Source organism: Somniosus microcephalus, chromosome 32 (assembly GCF_052327205.1).
Source record: "Somniosus microcephalus isolate GS21.2 chromosome 32, FLI_Smic_1.0, whole genome shotgun sequence".
NCBI classification, from domain to species: Eukaryota; Metazoa; Chordata; class Chondrichthyes; order Squaliformes; family Somniosidae; genus Somniosus; species Somniosus microcephalus.
The window spans coordinates 35,113,967-35,133,038 of NC_141018.1; the positions used below are offsets into that span (position 1 = coordinate 35,113,967).

The 19,072-nt window shown below is 50.9% G+C and overlaps 2 protein-coding genes across 2 annotated transcripts in view; one reads left to right on the top strand and one right to left on the bottom strand.

The window, feature by feature from the left end:
- Nucleotides 1-19,072, bottom strand: part of LOC147097412 (TP53-binding protein 1-like) — a 97,827-nt gene that overhangs the window by 43,809 nt on the left and 34,946 nt on the right. The window lies entirely within an intron of this gene.
- LOC147097413 (microtubule-associated protein 1A-like) overlaps nucleotides 12,402-19,072 on the top strand; it is a 165,314-nt gene continuing 158,643 nt past the window's right edge. Inside the window, exon 1 of the mRNA XM_085972367.1 lies at nucleotides 12,402-12,625. Coding sequence (XP_085828493.1) covers nucleotides 12,454-12,625 — 172 coding nt within the window. The 5' untranslated portion in view covers nucleotides 12,402-12,453. The remainder of the gene's footprint in view (nucleotides 12,626-19,072) is intronic.

Genomic DNA, 19,072 nt, shown 5'->3' on the forward strand with positions numbered 1-19,072 from the left:
TCCCCTCTCATTCTTCTAAACTCTAGCGAGAATAAGCCCAAATGACCCAATCTCTCCTCATACGTCATTCAATATGTCTGATCCTCTATCTCAATACCACATTCCCACTCTCTCCCCATACTCCTTGATGCCTTTTGTGTCTAGACATCTATCTATCTCCTTCTTAAATATATTCAGTGACTTGGCCTCCGCAGCCTTCTGTGGTAGAGAATTCCACAGGTTCACCACCCTCTGAGTGAAGAAATTTCTCCTCATCGCAGTCCTAAATGTCCGTATGAGGAGAGATTGGGTCGATTGGGCTTATACTCACTGGAGTTTAGAAGAATGAGAGGGGATTCCATTGAAACTTATAAAATTCTAACCGGACTAGACAGACTAGACGCAGGAAGGATGTTCCCGATGGCGGGGGAGTCCAGAACCAGGGGTCACAGTCTAAGGATAAGGGGTAAGCCATTTAGGACTGAGATGAGGAGGAATTTCTTCACCCAGAGAGTGGTGAACCTGTGGAATTCTCTACCACAGAAGGCAGTTGAGGCCAATTCATTAAATATATTCAAGAAAGAGTTAGATATATTTCTTAAGGCTAAAGGGATCAAGGGATATGGGGAGAAGGCAGGGACAGGGTACTGAGTTTGGATGATCAGCCATGATCTCATTGAATGGCGGAGCAGGCTCGAGGGGCCGAATGGCCTACTCCTGCTCCTATCTTCTATGTTTCTATGTCCTACCCCGTATCCTGAGAATGTGACCCCCTCGTTCTAGAGCGCCCAGCCAGGGGAAACATCCTCCCTGCATCCAGTCTGTCTAGCCCTGTCAGAATTTTATAACTTGCATTTCTATAGCGCCTTTCACGACCACCGGACGTCCCAAAGCACTTCACAGCCAACGAAGTACTTTTTGAAGTGTAGTCACTGTTGTAATGTAGAAAACGCGGCCGCCAATTTGCTCACAGCAAGCTCCCACAAACAGAATGTGATAATGACCAGATAATCTGTTTTTAGTGATGTTGATTTGAGGGCTAAATATTGGCCCCAGGACACCAGGGAGAACTCCCCTGCTCTTCTTCGAAATAGTGCCATGGGATCCTTTTTTAAAAAAAAAACACGGTGGATAGCGTGTCAGGACGGGAATCAAACACACGACGTTAGCCTTATAGGCAACCCACGCTAACCATCTCGGCTAACTGGCCAGCGCACCGTGGCATCTTTTACGTCCACCTGAGAGGGCAGATAGGGCCCTCGGTTTAACGTCTCATTTGAAAGACGGCACCTCCGACAGTGCGGCGTTCCCTCAGTACTGCCCCTCCGATAGTGCGGCGCTCCCTCAGTACTGCCTCTCCGACAGTGCGGCGCTCCCTCAGTACTGCCCCTCTGACAGTGCAGCGCTCCCTCAGTACTGCCCCTCCGACAGTGCAGCGCTCCCTCGGTACTGTCCCTCTGACAGTGCAGTGCTCCCTCAGTACTGCCCCTCCGACAGTGCGGCATTCCCTCAGTACTGCCTCTCCGACAGTGCGGCGCTCCCTCAGTACTGCCCCCCTGACAGTGCGGCGCTCCCTCAGTTCTGCTCCTCCAACAGTGCAGCCCTCCCTCAGTACTCACAGAAGAATCACAGAAACCTCACAGTACAGATAGAGGCCATTTCAGCCCATCGAGCCTGCACCGACACATATCCCACCCTATCCCCGTAACCCCACGTATTTAATCCCCCTAACACTAAGGGTCAATTTTTATCATAGCCAATCAACCTAACCCGCACATCTTTGGACTGTGGGAGGAAACCGGAGCACCTGGAGAAAACCCACGCAAACACGGGGAGAATGTGCAAACTCCACACAGACAGTCACCCGAGGCCGGATTCGAACCCGGGTCCCTGGCGCTGTGAGGCAACAGTGTACTGCCCTGGGAGTGTCAGCCTAGATTTTTGTGCTCAAGTCTCTGGAGTGGGACTTGAACCCACGACCTCCTGACTCAGAGACGAGAGTGCTGCCCACTGAGCCACGGGCTGACACGTGATAATGACCAGATAATCTGTTTTTTAGTGATATTAGTCCAGGACATTCCTGCTGTCCCTCGTCCACCTGAGGGTCTCCTCTTCCGACTCCTCCCCTCATTCCTGACCTATGTTTCCCCTCTTCCCGTGAAGTGCCCACAAACTGTGTCCCTACATTAAAGGTGCTGCACAAGTACATGGTCACTTGCCCACTGGGGTGAATTAGTACAGGGCTCTCTCAGCACCACCAGAACTGTACCCCAGCAAGAGTAAAGGTCTTTGAGAGAAAAGGGAGGCAAGCTGAGGGGGTGTGGGACATGTTTTTCTTGTAAAATGAAACCTCTTTGCCTTTGTTTTTTTACAATTCAACTGTGCATCATTACTGCAGAAACAATATCTCTGAGCGAGCGGTCAGTCTGTGGATCAGGCTCCCTGGGGAGATGGTGGAAGTAGTTAGTATTGATTCATTACAATGCAAATTAATGAGATTTCTTTCAGAAAATAACTTTTTGGGATGCAGTATCTGAGTTATTTGAGACCAGACGTGTGGGGAGTGCAGCGAGCTCGGGAGGAACCGGTGACTTTGGACCTCTGGTTCCCAAAGCTCTCCCCCACTGGGGATTTTCCTCGCCTCGTGTCTGGGTCTGTTGTAGACTCATTGATCGAGATCAATCGATGTGATTGGTCAACAACGCCATTATCGTTGGATCATGTGGCTACCGGGATGGTAGAGGGCGAAATAGATGGACCTCGGTCTTTGTATGTCCAGAAATTCCTAGTTCCTATGTTCATACTTACCAATAGGCCTCACAATAGTCTTTAATTACAAGGTACTTTCTCAAAATCTGTGACCGATTTTAGAACAGATGGACTCAACGGATGCACATTGTCTGGTGTCAGCCGTGGCTCAGTGGGCAGCGCTCTGGCCTCTGAGCCAGAAGGTTGTGGGTTCAAATCCCACTCCAGAGATTCGAGCACATGATCCAGGCTGACACTCCCAGTGCAGTACCGAGGGAGTGCTGCGGTGTCGGAGATGCTGCCTTTTGAATGACCAGATAACCTGTTTTAGTGATATTGGTTGAGGGATAAATATTGGCCAGGACCAGGAGAACTCCCCCTGCTAAGGTGGAGATAGACAGATTTTTGAACGGTAAGGGAGTCGAGGGTTATGGGAAGTGGGCAGGGAAGTGGAGTTGAGGCCAAGATCAGGTCAGCCATGATCTCATTGAATGGCGGAGCAGGCTCGAGGGGCCGAATGGCCTACTCCTGCTCCTATGTCTTATGTTCTTATGTAAAATAGTGACCACGGGATCTCTTACGTCCACCTGAGAGAGCAGACGGGGCCTCGGTTTAATGTCTCATCTGAAAGACGGCTCCTCCGACAGTGCGGCACTCCCTCAGCACTGCACTGGAGTGTCAGCCTGGATTTTGTGCTTAGGTCTCTAGAGCGGGACCTGAACCCGCGACCTCCTGACTCCGAGGCCAGAGCGTTACCCACTGAGTCACAGAAGGTGACTTGTCTCTGTATTGTAGCGGTGAACTTTGCCAGTTCTAGCCTGGCTGTTGAGTGAAAGATCTCCTTAAAGTCAAAGCCTTCTGCCTTGGCAGAGAAAAAGCCTGATGTTAACCCCTCGTATCCCACTGCAATAACGCCCTCTTTAGTCTTCTATAGTATTTACAGCACAGAACAGGCCATGAGGCCCAACTGGTCCGTGCCAGTGTTTCTGCTCCACACGAGCCTCCTCCCACCCCTCTTCATCTCACCCCATCAGCATATCCTTCTATTCCTTTCTCCCTCATGTGTTTACCTAGCCTCCCCTTAAATGCATCTATACTATTCACCTCAACCACTCCCTGTGGTAGCGAGTTCCACATTCTCACCACTCTCTCTGGGTAAAGAAGCTTCTCCTGAATTCCCGATTGAATTTATTAGTGACTATCTTATATTTATGGCCCCTAGTTCTGGTCTCGCCCGGCAAGTGGAAACATCTTCTCTGCATCTACCCTGTCAAACTCTTTCATAAATGTAAAGACCTCTGTCGGGTCACTAGAGAAGGGGCGGTCAGTGGGTCAGTCCATCTGGAGGCCACCTTGCCTCCTCCATCCGACATAAGTGCTGAAGGTGACCGTGTCGATACAAGAGAGAGGGGGCGGGACAAAATCAGAGGAATACATAATGCACAGACGTACAGTGCATCATAAACCACATGGAGCTTGTGAATGCTGCCCTTGCATTAACGGATTGTTGAGTGAAATCTAATATTGCTAATGGCTGACCAGGTGTCATTACTTCTTGGTGACTCAGTTGGATTTAAGAACAAGTGTGAAGGTCTTGACTTGACCATTTAAAAGGTACATAGAAACATAGAAGATAGGAGCAGGAGTCGGCCATTCGGCCCCTCGAGCCTGCTCCGCCATTCAATGAGATCATGGCTGATCATCCAAACTCAGTACCCTGTCCCTGCCTTCTCCCCATATCCCTTGATCCCTCTAGCCTTAAGAAATATATCCAACTCCTTCTTGAATATATTTAATGAACTGGCCTCCACTGCCTTCTGTGGTAGAGAATTCCACAGGTTCACCACTCTCTGGGTGAAGAAATTCCTCCTCATCTCTGTCATAAATGGCTTACCCCTTATCCTTAGACTATGACCCCTGGTTCTGGACTCCCTGACCATCGGAAACATCCTTCCTGCATCTAGTCTGTCCAGACCTGACAGAATTTTATAGGTTTCGATGAGATCCCCTCTCAATCTGCTAAACTCCAGTGAGTATAAGCCCAATCGACCCAATCTCTCCTCAAACGTCATTCCTGCCATCCCAGGTATCAGCCTGGTGAATCTTCGCTGAACTCCTTCCATGGCAAGAACATCCTTCCTCAGATAAGGCGACCAAAACTGCACACAATACTCAAGGTGCGGTCTCACCAAGACCCTGTACAACTGCAGCAAGACATCCTTGTTTCTGTACTCGAACCCTCTGTGGTAAACCACTGTTATTGTTGTTCACCATTGTTGTTGTTGTTGCACACTGTTGTATCTATGCATGCCTCAGCTGGCTCCGCCCCTGGCTCCACCCACATGCCCAGGTATAAAGGTGACTGCTCTGCAGCCCCCTGCTTTCTTGGAAACCAGTCAACCACAAGAGGCATGCTCTGTTCTTTGTTAATAAAAGCCTTTTAGTTACTCTCCTAACTCTCCGTCTTTTATGAGTAATTGATAGCGCATCAATTTTATTAACAAAAACAAAATGTCGACACCAAACGCTGAGCAGCAGGCGCTGCAGCAAATGACGGCACCAAACGCTGAGCAGCAGGCGCTGCTGCATGCTCTCAGACCAACATGCCTGGACCTAGACCCTCAAGAGGCGGGTTCGTCTACCAAGTTCGCACAATGGCTGCGTTGCTTCGAAGCTTACCTGGAAGCCTCAGCCGTGACACTAGATGGAAACAAACTAAAAATCCTGGCCTCCAAGGTGGGCCACCAAGTCTACACGCTCATCCAGGACGCGACTACCTACGCGGCGGCTATCGATCTGCTAAAAGGACAATACACACGCCCGGTAAATACAGTTTATGCCAGACACCTCCTGAGATCCCGCAAACAGCAGTCCGGGGAATCGGTGGAGGCATTCCTACGGGCACTACAGATACTCGGCCGAGCCTGCGATTGTAAAGAGGTATCGGCCGCGACACACACGGAGGGACTTATCCGAGATGCTTTCGTTGCGGGCCTCAAGTCCGACTACTCCCGGCAGAGACTGTTGGAGAAGGGCGAAATCAACCTGAAGAAGGCAGTGTCCCTCGCGCTCTCACGAGATGCGGCCCACCGGAATATGGACGCATTCTCCCCTAACCGCTCCGCACCGTGGACGCCGCAACCTTGGGTCATGGGACCGCCACCCCCGGCACCAACTGCTGCAGCGATGTCCAAGGGCCCGAAATGTTACTTTTGTGGCCAGGCAAAACACCCCAGAGCACGCTGCCCGGCGAAAAACGCTACCTGCTCTGGCTGCGGGAAGAAAGGACACTACGTCAGCGCCTGCAAAGGTAAAACCGCTAACGCCAGCAGCACCGCGTGTGAACCGTGGGGGCAGCCATCTTGTCCGCCATCTTGGACACCTCCAGCCGCGTGGGGATTGGGATCATGGGCGCAGCCATTTTGTCCGCCATCTTGGACGCCTCCAACTCCAATCGCGGGTGACCCGGACTCAACCACCGCCTCGTCTGACGACCACAGCGACTCGCTCGACCATACGCTGGCCTCCGTGATGCTGGACCAATCTCTCCCTCACCAACTGTCCAGGTCCATGATGGACATTACGGTAAACGGCCGCGCCACTACCTGCCTTTTTGACAGCGGGAGCACGGAGAGCTTTATCCACCCCGACACGGTGCGCAGTTACTCTCTCCCGGTCCTGCCAACGCGCCATCGGATCTCTATGGCTTCCAAATCCCATTCAGCAGACGTCGGTGGCTACTGTGTAGTGACCCTTTCAGTAAGGGGCACAGAATACAAAAATTTTAAACTTCTTGTCCTGCCCCATCTCTGCGCTGCCGTTCTACTGGGGTTGGATTTTCAGTGCCACCTTAAAAGTGTCACATTAGCGTACGGCGGACCCCTCCCCCCACTCGCAGTCTGCAGCCAGCAGCTTTTAAATCGCCCGCCACGCACCATTTGCAGCCTCTCCACGCTTAAAGTCTCCCCCCCCCCGCCCTTGTTCGCTAACTTCACCCGCGACTGTAAGCCCATCGCTACCAAAAGCAGGCGGTACAGTGCCGGGGATAGGAGCTTCATTAAATCCGAAGTAGCAAGACTCCTGAAGGAAGGGATTATTGAGGGTAGCACTAGCCCATGGCGAGCACAAGTGGTGGTAGTGAAGACTGGCGAAAAACAGCGCCTAGTTATTGACTACAGCCAGACGATCAATCGCTACACCCAGTTAGATGCATACCCACTCCCCCGTATATCTGACATGGTCAATCAGATAGCACAATACCGGGTGTTCTCGACGATTGATCTGAAGTCGGCATACCACCAGCTCCCCATCAGGGCTGAGGACCGCCAGTACACAGCTTTCGAAGCTGATGTTCATCTCTACCACTTCCTCCGAGTCCCCTTCGGCGTCACCAATGGGGTTTCGGTCTTCCAAAGGGAGATGGACCGAATGGTTGACCAGAACGCGCTGCAGGCCACCTTCCCCTATCTAGACAACGTCACCATCTGCGGCCACGACCAGCAGGACCATGACGTTAACCTAGAGAAATTCCTCCGTACGGCCCAGCGGCTGAATCTAACATACAACAAGGACAAATGTATGTTTCGCACCACGCGCCTCGCCATTCTTGGCTGCGTAGTGGAGAACGGAGTCATCGGCCCCGACCCCGACAGAATGCGCCCCCTTATGGAGCTCCCCCTCCCCCACTGCCAAAAAGCACTGAAGAGATGCCTAGGGTTTTTCTCTTACTATGCTCAGTGGGTGCCCAACTATGCAGACAAAGCCAGACCCCTCATCAAGTCCACCTCCTTCCCCCTGACAGCAGAGGCATGTGCAGCCTTCGCTCTCATAAAAAGAGATATTGCGAAGGCCACAATGCACGCAGTGGATGAGTCCATCCCTTTCCAAGTGGAGAGCGACGCATCCGACTTCGCCCTAGCTGCAACCCTTAACCAGGCGGGGAGACCCGTGGCCTTTTTCTCAAGGACCCTCCAGGGCCCCGAGATTCGACACTCCTCTGTCGAAAAGGAGGCCCAGGCCATTGTGGAAGCGGCGCGACATTGGAGGCATTACCTGGCCGGAAAACGATTTACCCTGCTCACTGACCAGCGTTCAGTAGCTTTTATGTTTAATATAATAAGCAGAGGGGCAAAATCAAGAACGACAAGATCTTGAGGTGGAGAATTGAACTCTCCACCTACAATTACGATATCTTGTACTGGCCCGGGAAACTCAATGAGCCCCCAGATGCCCTATCACGTGGTACATGCGCCAGCGCGCAGGTTGACAGACTGCAGACCCTCCACAATGACCTCTGCCACCCGGGGGTCACCAGGTTCTTCCATTTCATCAAATCCCGTAACCTGCCCTACTCCATCGAGGAGGTCAGGACCATGACCAGGAACTGCCAAATCTGTGCCGAGTGCATTTTTATAGGCCAGACAGAGCAAGCCTGATCAAGGCCACTCGCCCCTTCGAGCGCCTGAGCGTCGATTTTAAAGGGCCCCTCCCCTCCTCTGACCGCAACGTGTACTTCCTCAACATAATTGATGAGTACTCCCGTTTCCCGTTTGCCATCCCTTGCCCAGACATGACCAGTACCACGGTCATTAAATGTCTGAATGACCTTTTCGCCTCGTTCGGCTTCCCTAGCTATATCCATAGCGACCGGGGCTCATCCTTTATGAGAGACGAACTCCGTCAGTACCTGCTCACGAGAGGTATTGCTACAAGCAGAACCACCAGCTACAACCCCCGGGGGAACGGCCAGGTGGAAAGAGAGAACGCGACGGTTTGGAAGGCCGTCCTCTTAAACTTAAAATCAAAGGGCCTTCCGACCTCTCGCTGGCAGGAGGTCCTCCCTGCGGCGCTCCACTCCATTCGGTCACTGCTTTGTACGGCCACCAATGCCACCCCCCATGAAAAGATGTTCACTTTCCCCAGGAAGTCCACATCGGGGACCTCGCTACCGACATGGCTGACGTCTCCAGGACCCGTCCTACTGCGGAAGCACGTGAGGTCCCATAAAACGGACCCCCTGGTCGAGAGGGTGAGCCTCCTCCACGCCAACCCCCAGTATGCTTACGTGGCGTACCTGGACGGGCGGGAGGACACAGTCTCCATACGAGACCTCGCACCTTCGGGTGCCCCTGAAACACTACCATTGCCATCCACCACTACCCACAACCCAACCCCTGTAGACGGCATGCCGCAGCCCCAGGACCCGTCATTGACCACCCAACCACTCAATGAGACGCCAGATTCAACGTTGGATGCTGCACCATCACCGCTGCCACCACGACGATCAGGACGGCATACAAGGCCACCTGATAGACTTACTTACACGAACCTTTAGTACACTTCACCCCGCCGGACTCAATTTTAAACAAGGGGTGAATGTGGTAAACCACTGTTATTGTTGTTCACCGTTGTTGTTGTTGTTGCACACTGTTGTATCTATGCATGCCTCAGCTGGCTCCGCCCCTGGCTCCACCCACATGCCCAGGTATAAAGGTGACTGCTCTGCAGCCCCCTGCTTTCTTGGAAACCAGTCAACCACGAGAGGCATGCTCTGTTCTTTGTTAATAAAAGCCTTTTAGTTACTCTCCTAACTCTCCGTCTTTTATGAGTAATTGATAGCGCATCACCCTCTTGCTACGAAGGCCAACATACCATTTGTACAAGCAATGCACCCCCGCCCCCCCTCAGATGTCTCAGTCACTTAATACACAGTCCAGTGCAATATTCAACTGCACAGACTCTGGATTGATGTTCAGTCTGTGACTGGGGAGAAAGAGCTAGCATTTCTTCTCTCAGAGGGTCGTGAATCTTTGGAATTCTCTTCCCCAGAGAGCTGTGGAGATTGGGTCATTGAATATATTTAAGGTGGAGATACAGGTTTTTGAACGATAAGGGAGTCGAGGGTTATGGGGAGCGGGCGGGAAGTGGAGTTGAGGCCAAGATCAGATCAGCCATGATCTTATTGAATGGCGGAGCAGGCTCGAGGGGCCGAATGACCGACTCCTGCTCCTACGTCTTATGTTCTTATTATGTTCTATAGCATCTTTCACAACCTCAGGACGTCTCAAAACCCTTCACAGCCACTGAAGTACTTTTTGAAGTGTAGCCACTGTTGGAATGTAGGAAAACGCGGCAGCCAATCTGCGCACAGCAAGCTCCCACAAACAGCAATGAGATAAATGACCAGATCATCTGTTTTTAGTGATGTTGGTTGAGGGATAAATATTGGCCCAGGACTCCCCCCTGCTCTTCTTCGAAATAGTGGCCGCGGGATCTTTTATGTCCACCTGAGAGGGCAGACGGGGGCCTCGGTTTGACGTCTCATCCGAAATCCGATAGTACAGCATTGGCACTGGGAGCGTCGGCCTAGAGTTTGTGGTCAAGCCTCTGGAGTGGGCAATGTTGGAAGGGAGGCTACAATCGGTCTCGATGCCCCGCGAGCTAGCCCGTGACCTCTGCTGGACAGTGCGCACGTGTGTGTGAGCGTTTGGGCGAGGGTTTTGCTGTGATTCTCCTCCCCCAGCCGACACTCACAGTTGAGGCTCGAACGCAGGGGATGGGCAGCTGGGTGAGGTAGTGGGTGGTGGGGGGGCTGGCAGACAGATCCATGGAGATGAGCCCCGGGGTACGGGTCGGCACGTTCGGGAGTGGGGGGGGCGAAGAAAAACAGAAAACGAAAAACGCTCGGAAGAAACTGAACTTCCTTTAAAAAGACAAAAAATGGTGATCTAAAATAAATACTTCTGCTGAATCATTGAGAACTTACAGTAAATGATCTGGAGGGTTCTGTGCTCAGGCTCCTGCCACTTGCTTGAGGTTGCTTGCTAGCACGGTACAAAACGTGCTGGATCCCACGCTAGAATCCTATCATCCCATTCCACAGTGTTCAGTCGGATTGTCATGAATATTAAATCATTGGGAGTCCTCAACGACCCCTTCAATTTTTCCAGAATGTACACAGGGCGATACGCTGCGAGGAAATAAAAGGCGCAGGAAATATTATTAATGATGGATGGGTTATTGTTTCCGACAGAGCTGCAATGTATTATTAAATGCAACAGTGATTTTTCAAAATGCATTATTCACGTTCTGTCAGCAGATATTGAACAGAGAATCCGGGGAATGTGGCCAGATTGATGATCTTGTGATTAGTGAGCAGCAGATTCTGCTTTTCACCCCCGTCACCAGCTGGAGCTGAGCTTCAAACCAAAGGGAAGCATAAAGTTTTAGCTTTATGTACTTCTGGAATGGTCTGAAATAAGGGGAGGGGTGAGGAGTTAGATGGGTGAAGCAATTTAGGGGTATGGGGGAGTAGAAACATAGAAGATAGGAGCAGGAGTCGGCCATTCGGCCCCTCGAGCCTGCTCCGCCATTCAATGCGATCATGGCTGATCATCCAAATTCAGCACCCTGTCCCTGCCTTCTCCCCATATCCCTTGATCCCTTTAGCCTTAAGAAATATAGCTAACTCCCTCTTGAATATATTCAATTAATTGGCCTCCACTGCCTTCTGTGGTAGAGAATTCCACAGGTTCACCACTCTCTGGGTGAAGAAATTCCTCCTCATCTCTGTCCTAAATGGCTTACCCCTTATCCTTAGACTGTGACCCCTGGTTCTGGACTCCCCGACCATCGGGAACATCCTTCCTGCATCTAGTCTGTCTAGCCCTGTTAGAATTTTAGATGGGTAAAGAGATTTAGGGGTGCGTGTAAATTCTATACCATTTGCCTTTGCATCTGCTCATAGACAATTCTTACCATAACATTGTGAACAGCCATTGTTTTGGTTATCGGGTGACTGACTGTCCTTCGGACGCCAGTGTCACTGCATTCTCCTGTTCACCTGTCAGATGCTTAATGCCCTTTGCCGCTTTCGAAACACTGGTCTGTCACCATCTAAATACTTCAAAAGATGGAAATCGTTTAAATGCAGGAGATCCGGTATTGTTGGGGAACTGAGAGAGAACATTCCGGCAATGCACGGCAGACCAGTCAGCCTCTGGAGGAGGCGTTTTCGGTGTCGATGCCACCCTCTGAACGCCGGTGACACCTGTTAACCTGAACTGTTAAATCGTCTCTTCACCGATGCATTGGCACCATTTCCTATTTCAACTTCACACACCGACAGTGAAAGGTTGGTTATATGCCCCATTGCAGCGTCCCCTGGTTTACTGCATAGGGGGAGTGCAGAGATTTCAGTAGCATTGTGCACTCTTGCTAGTGTCAAAAACCTAGCAGCTCTCCTCAAAAGGGGCATATTTAATTTTTTTTTAAAAGGGAGACGCGCGCACATGTTAAACTTGCAGTCTAACCAGGAGGTTTTATGCCATTAATATGTTTTATTTGCCCTGATCCTGGACTGATCAAGGAGTGAAGATGCAGAAGGCATAGCGCATTGAACACGCCCATCCACCCACACTCATATTGCACCACATTCACTCTCAGCGTGCACTGACGCAGCTCTCAAAAAGCATTTTCCACTTTTTTTTTTCTCTGTCTTGTGTGTATGTGTCTGTCTGCATCCCCTCTTCAAAGTCCCACCCACTCGCCTGGTTGGCGATTGGCCCCAGCCGAGATCACCTGAATGCCAGTCACCAGATTCCCCCTCCTCCCAGCCAATCCGACTGCAGGCCGGTTTGCTTAAGAAGGCACTGGGGGGGTTTGGAGAGTGTGTCTGTGTGAGGGGGTGTTTGCAGAGAAGGCTGGCAGCTGATTGACGTGGTTGCGATGGCGACCGCGGCCGGACCAGCGCCGGGGCAGGAACCGGAGCAGTTTCAGGACCATGGACAGCGGCAGCCTGCTCCAGCCTTCAGCGACCAGCGATACTACATCCTGATCGTCATCGGCGAGATCGCCACCGACAATCAGCTGCGATCAACTATTCTCCACGTCGAGCAAGGTGAGGATAAGCAAAAAGCATTTTTTTTTAAGGAATCATCAAACTGCAACACTGATTTTTAAAGACTGCATTTAAAATTATCTGTGTGCATCTTTTCCAAATTCTGGTGGGGTGCAGACCTACTCACCTGTTTAAACAGCAGCCGCTTTTTTTTTTGAATTAACCCGAGCCGATCTCAGCTGCAGTTTTGCAATTGAAAGTTCTTCCCCCCCAAATCGAATCATTTCGCTGCCCTCTCTTTGCAAAAAGTTGAACTCTTTTCTCCCAGAACAGGCGTGATGTCGGTGACTGGATCAAAACAGGAGCTGCACCCGGTGAAATACTTCAGGCTGTGTGTGTGCGCTTTTTGTTTTAATCTTGCTGTTATTTTCACTAGCTCCTCGTTCTGTTATGCGGAGGCTAAATTGTGCTGGAGAAATATTGAAGAGGTTTGCAAACTGTCTTGAAACCATTACAACTTTTTTTTTAAATAAAGAGGTTTGCCCTCTTTGGAGACTGGGCTTTAATATCTGACCCTTAGGATGCAAATTTCCTGGTCAAGACTCCTGGGGACCCCAAAGTCACAGCATTCCTCACCATAAGATGTCTGCACGTGTTAACTCACCAGCGCCTTATTACTGCTGCAACATAACCAATAAAAAATATTTCTTTCAGCTTTTTCTCTTTGGTCAGCAGAAAATGTCCTTTGCAAGTTAAGACAGGGACTCGACAGATGTGTGTCGGTATTTGCAGGGGGTCCTCAGGAGTGTGTCGGTATTTACAGGGGGTCCCCGGGAGTGTGTCGGTATTTACAGGGGGTCCCCAGGAGTGTGTCAGTATTTACAGGGGGTCCCCCAGGAGTGTGTCGGTATTTACAGGGGGGTCCCCAGGAGTGTGTCGGTATTTGCAGGGGGTCCTCAGGAGTGTGTCGGTATTTACAGGGGGGTCCCCAGGAGTGTGTCGGTATTTACAGGGGGGTCCCCAGGAGTGTGTCGGTATTTACAGGGGGGTCCCCAGGAGTGTGTCGGTATTTACAGGGGGGTCCCCAGGAGTGTGTCGGTATTTACAGGGGGTCCCCAGGAGTGTGTCGGTATTTACAGGGGGTCCCTGGGAGTGTGTCAGTATTTACAGGGGGTCCCCGGGAGTGTGTCAGTATTTACAGGGGGTCCCCGGGAGTGTGTCAGTATTTACAGGGGGTCCCTGGGAGTGTGTCAGTATTTACAGGGGGTCCCCGGGAGTGTGTCAGTATTTACAGGGGGTCCCCGGGAGTGTGTCGGTATTTACAGGGGTGGTCCCCAGGAGTGTGTCGGTATTTACAGGGGGTCCCCAGGAGTGTGTCAGTATTTACAGGGGGGGTCCCCGGGAGTGTGTCAGTATTTACAGGGGGTCCCCGGGAGTGTGTCGGTATTTACAGGGGGTTCCTGGGAGTGTGTCTGTATTTACAGGGGGTCCCCAGGAGTGTGTCGGTATTTACAGGGGGTCCCCAGGAGTGTGTCAGTATTTACAGGGGGTCCCCAGGAGTGTGTCAGTATTTACAGGGGGGGTCCCCGGGAGTGTGTCAGTATTTACAGGGGGTCCCCGGGAGTGTGTCAGTATTTACAAGGGGTTCCTGGGAGTGCGGCAGTATTTGCAGGGGGTCCCGGAGTGCGCCGGTATTTGCAGGGGATCCCTGGGAGTGCGCTGGTATTTACAAGGGGTTCCTGGGAGTGCGACAGTATTTACAAGGGGTCCCTGGGAGTGCGCCATTATTTACAGGCGGTCCCCGGGTGTGTGTCATTACCTGCAGAGGGTCCCTAACGTGGAAAGGTTTGAACCTCACTGCTTTCACAGGGCAGGTGCCCCGACTACAGCAGGCCTTATATTACCCATGGCAAAGCAGCACAACCAACAAGTTGACTGATGTTAGATTAGATTGTGATATACGGTCAGAGCGGATTGTTCTGCAGCAATACGTAGCAAAACTAACAGACAATTCTCATCGAAGTACAGACAGAGGTGAAATAACATGTAAGAGGTTGAGGGGGGGGCGGGGGTTAGGAGAAATTCTGGGATTTGAAGAGAGGGACACAACCCATGTTAAAAAAAACTTGAGCAGGGACAGACAGGCCTGCCTCATCCTATCCCACCTCACCATTCTGGTTGCATTGTGATTACAGTTGGACAAGCTCGCTATTAATTCTAGGGGAACTAAGTACCCTTTAACCTTTCGACACAGAACCAGGCTCTATTAAATACACAGGTAAATGATCAGACACAGCAACTAGCACAGCTTGGTAAAGACTATTGTTCCAGGTAATGCTCTGGACCAATTGCAGATCTGTAAACACAATTTATTACAACAACTTGCATTTATCTAGTGCCTTTAACGTAGTAAAACATCCCAAGGTGCTTCACAGGAGGGTAAATCAAACAAAACTTGACAACCGAGCCACATAAGGAGACATTAGGACAGGTGATGAGGTAGGTTTTAAGGAGATCTTAAGGGTAAAGGATATGGGTAGAAGGCAGAGACAGGGTACTGAATTTGGATGATCAGCCATGATCTCATTGAATGGCGGAGCAGGCTTGAGGGGCCGAATGGCCTACTCCTGCTCTATGAGTGCCTTAAAGGAGAGAGAGGCGGAGAGGTTTAGGGAGGGAATTCCAGAGCTTAGGGCCTTGGTAGCTGAAGGCACGGCCGCCAATGGTGGAGTGATTATAATCAGGGATACTCAAGAGGCCAGAATTGGAGGAGCGCAGATATCTCGGAGGGTTGTTTGGCTGGAGGAGATTACAGAGATCGGGAGGGGGCGAGGCCATGGAGGGATTTGAAAATGTGGACGAGAATTTTTTAAATCGGGGGTTGCCGGACCGGGAGCCAGTGTAGGTCAGCGAGCACAGGGGGTGATGGGTGAACGGCACTCGGTGCGAGTTAAGATACGGGGGGGGGATTTCAGCAGCAGATGGGCTGAGGCAGGGACGGAGACGGGCGATGTTGTGGAGGTGGAAGTAGACGGTCTTGGTGATGGAGAGGCTATGGGGTCGGGAGCTCAGCTGGGGGTCAAGTAGCACGCCAAGTTTGCGAACAGTCTGGTTCAGCCTCAGCCAGTGGCCAGAGAGAGTGAAGGAGTGGGTGGCGAGGGGAGGGAGTTTAATACCCTTCAGGGGATGTGGAATATGAGAGGCATCATCAGTACAGCATCCGGCAAAGCCTCTTTTTACACTAGTCCTGCCAGCTCCAGATGTGCAGGTCTTTGCAGTTGTCTGCCATGCCACAGAGAAGCTCTAAGGCTGGCGCGGAGGACAGTGGCCATGTGACCCACGTGTTAGGAACTGGTGGCACGAGCCCGACATAAAAGCGTTGAATTATCCAATTCCCTGACCTGCCTCGGGTGGCGGGAGGGGCTGGGATTCTGCTGGTCTATGTGTGCGAGACAGATTTCTTGACCACATCTGCAAGTCCATCTGTCTATCCTGGTTGGGTTGGGCAGTAAGGCCATATTAACTATGTTGTGGGAAGACTGTAACAAAATTTGGAATAACTTGTCTCAACTGCATTTCGGAAAGGCAAGGTTTGTCTGTACTGAGTTTATCAGAGAATGCTAACCAGCTACAGAATGACGTAAAGCAGAAGACAAAAGGTGCATTGTGACTTGTCCACAGGGAATTCATCCAAAGCTTCCTATAGCATTTATCTAAGGAAAAATATCAAGGTTCCTGAAAAAGTTTTGGAAATCCGGTTGTGAAATACAGGAAGTAAGTGGTAGAGCCGTTGAGGGGTCATGACCCCCCCAGCCCCTCCAATCATTTTTGAGATCGGCCTCCATTCCACCCCCTGGGAATCTCCGTCACCCTCCTTTGGCATCCGGGTCTATACCGTTCCCCGCTCGGACCCCGAGCCTCAAGTATGTCGGCATTTCCCGGTTCAAAGCCCCCTTCCTGCCAAGTCGGGCCAACTCTTGCCCCGTCAGTGCGGCAAGTAACGTGCGGATTTGCTGACCCCTGGAAGCCACGAGCGTTCAGTGCTGCATCAGTTGGTGACCGGGGGGGGAGCTGCCTAGGATTATTCTTCATTTCGGACACGAGCAGGGGAGTTCTAACGGAGTTGCTATGCACTTCCAACATTTCTTCACCTCTAACGTTAGTGGGTTTGCACTAACAAAGTAAAAGGAAAGAAAGAATTTGCATTTATATATGACATCCCAAAGAAATTTACAGCCAATGAAGTACTTTTTGAAGTGTAGTCACTGTTGTAATGTAGGAAACGCGGCAGCCAATTTGCGCACAGCAAGCTCCCAAAAACAGCAATGTGATAATGATCAGATCATCTGTTTTAGTGATGTTAGTTGAAGGATAAATGTTGGCCCCAGGACACCGGGGAGACCTCGCCTGCTCTGCAAATAGTGGCCGTGGGATCTTTTACATCCACCTGAGAGCAGACCGGGCCTCGGCTTAGCGCCTCAGCTGAAAGACGGCACCTCCGACAGTGCGGCGCTCCCTCAGCACTGCACTGGAGCGTCAACCGAGAATTTTGTGCTTGAGTCTCTGGAGTGGGACTTGAACCCACGACCTTCTGACTCAGAGGCGAGGGGGCTGTCCACTGAGCCACGGCTGACACGTGTTGAAAGGAGCCTTACCGTAATCATTCAAATCTCACCTAATCCCCAAACCTCCATTTCCTCCTTTTACTCTCCTTTTTTTAACTTTGTTCAAAGGGCCTTGTTCCCTCACTTGGAGTTCTATTAATAATTTAAGAAATGTGAATGGACCAGCTGCGAGCAGCACTTATGACCCTGTTGAATAATGCACCAGATTCCATTCGATATTGTAATTGTGATCTTCGTATCTGGAACTATCCGGGAGGAAAGCTCCCTACAATGTAGTAATGAGTAGCTATTGAGAAAATGGGCCATTATTCAAAATCTCACCATCTTGGAATGGACGCTAATCTGCTCAGTGTGATTCTGAGCCAAACAGACCTGAAAGGCTCCCATCCCCTGTCCATGCTGAGTCAGCTGAGGCTCTCGCCTCTGAGTCAGAAGGATGTGGGTTTAAGTCCCACTCCAGGGACTTGAGCACAAAAATCTAGGCTGACGCTCCAGTGCAGTGCTGAGGGAGTGCCGCACTGTCGGAGGTGCCATCATTTGAATGAGACGTTAAACCTCTCGGGTGGACGTAAAAGATCCCACGCCACTATTTCGAAGAGTAGAGGTGTTCTTCCCAGTGTCCTGGGCCAATATTTATCCCTCAACCAACACATAAACATAGAAACATAGAAGATAGGAGCAGGAGTAGGCCATTCGGCCCTTCGAGCCTGCTCCGCCATTCAGTGAGATCATGGCTGATCATCCAAATTCAGTACCCTGTCCCTGCCTTCTCCCCATATCCCTTGATCCCTTTAGCCTCAAGAAATATATCCAACTCTTTCTTGAATATATTTAATGAACTGGCCTCCACCGCCCTCTGTGGCAGAGAATTCCACAGGTTCACCACTCTCTGGGTGAAGAAATTCCTCCTCATCTCTGTTCTAAATGGCTTACCCCTTATCCTTAGACTGTGACCCCTGGTTCTGGACTCCCCGGCCATCAGAAACATCCTTCCTGCATCTAGTCTGTCCAGGCCTGACAGAATTTTAAAGAGGTGATCTGGTCATTATCACATTGCTGTTTGTGGGAGCTTGCTGTGCGCAAATTGGCTGCCACGTTTCCCACATTACAACAGTGACTACACTTCAAAAAGTACTTCATTGGCTGTAAAGCACTTTGGGATGTCCTGAAGTTGTGAAAGGCGCTATAGAAAGACAAATCTTTCTTTCTAACTGACTTCATCTGATGAAGCAGTGGGGGGGAGGGGGCACAATTGGCCTCAGTACCCAGGGGCACAGTAGGTCGAAAAACAGCCTGGATTCCCTGTTCTTGATTGCTAGAGACCAGAGGCGAGATGAGGAGAATGTTTTAACGCAGCGAGTTGTTGTGATCTGGAATGCGCTGCCTGAAAGGGCGGTGGAAGCAGATTCAATAGTAACTTTCAAAAAGGGAATTGGATAAATACTTGAAGGGGAAAGATTTGCAGGGCTGTGGGGAAAGAGCGAGGCAGTGGGACTAATTGGATCGCTCTTTTCAAAGAGCCGGCACAGGCACGATGGGCCGAATGGCTGCCTCCTGTGCTGTGCCATTCTATGATTCTACCCTGCTGGAAACTTGCTTGTATCCTCCTCCAAGGGCTTCGGCACTGAAGCACTCCAAAAAAAACTTCTCGCGGGCTAGATTCACACATGTAAAGAATGACCACTTGGGGTAAGATACCAGAGAGCAGCTGGCTACCGGGAACCCTACCCCAGCAGGGGTTAGAGTCTCCTGGACAGGGGGGAAGACAATTTAGCAGGACGAGGAGAGACAGAAGACACATGGATTGCACTGCCTGAAAGGGTGGAGGAAGCAGATTCAATTGCAACTTTTATAAGGGAATTGGATCTCGATTTAAAAAGGA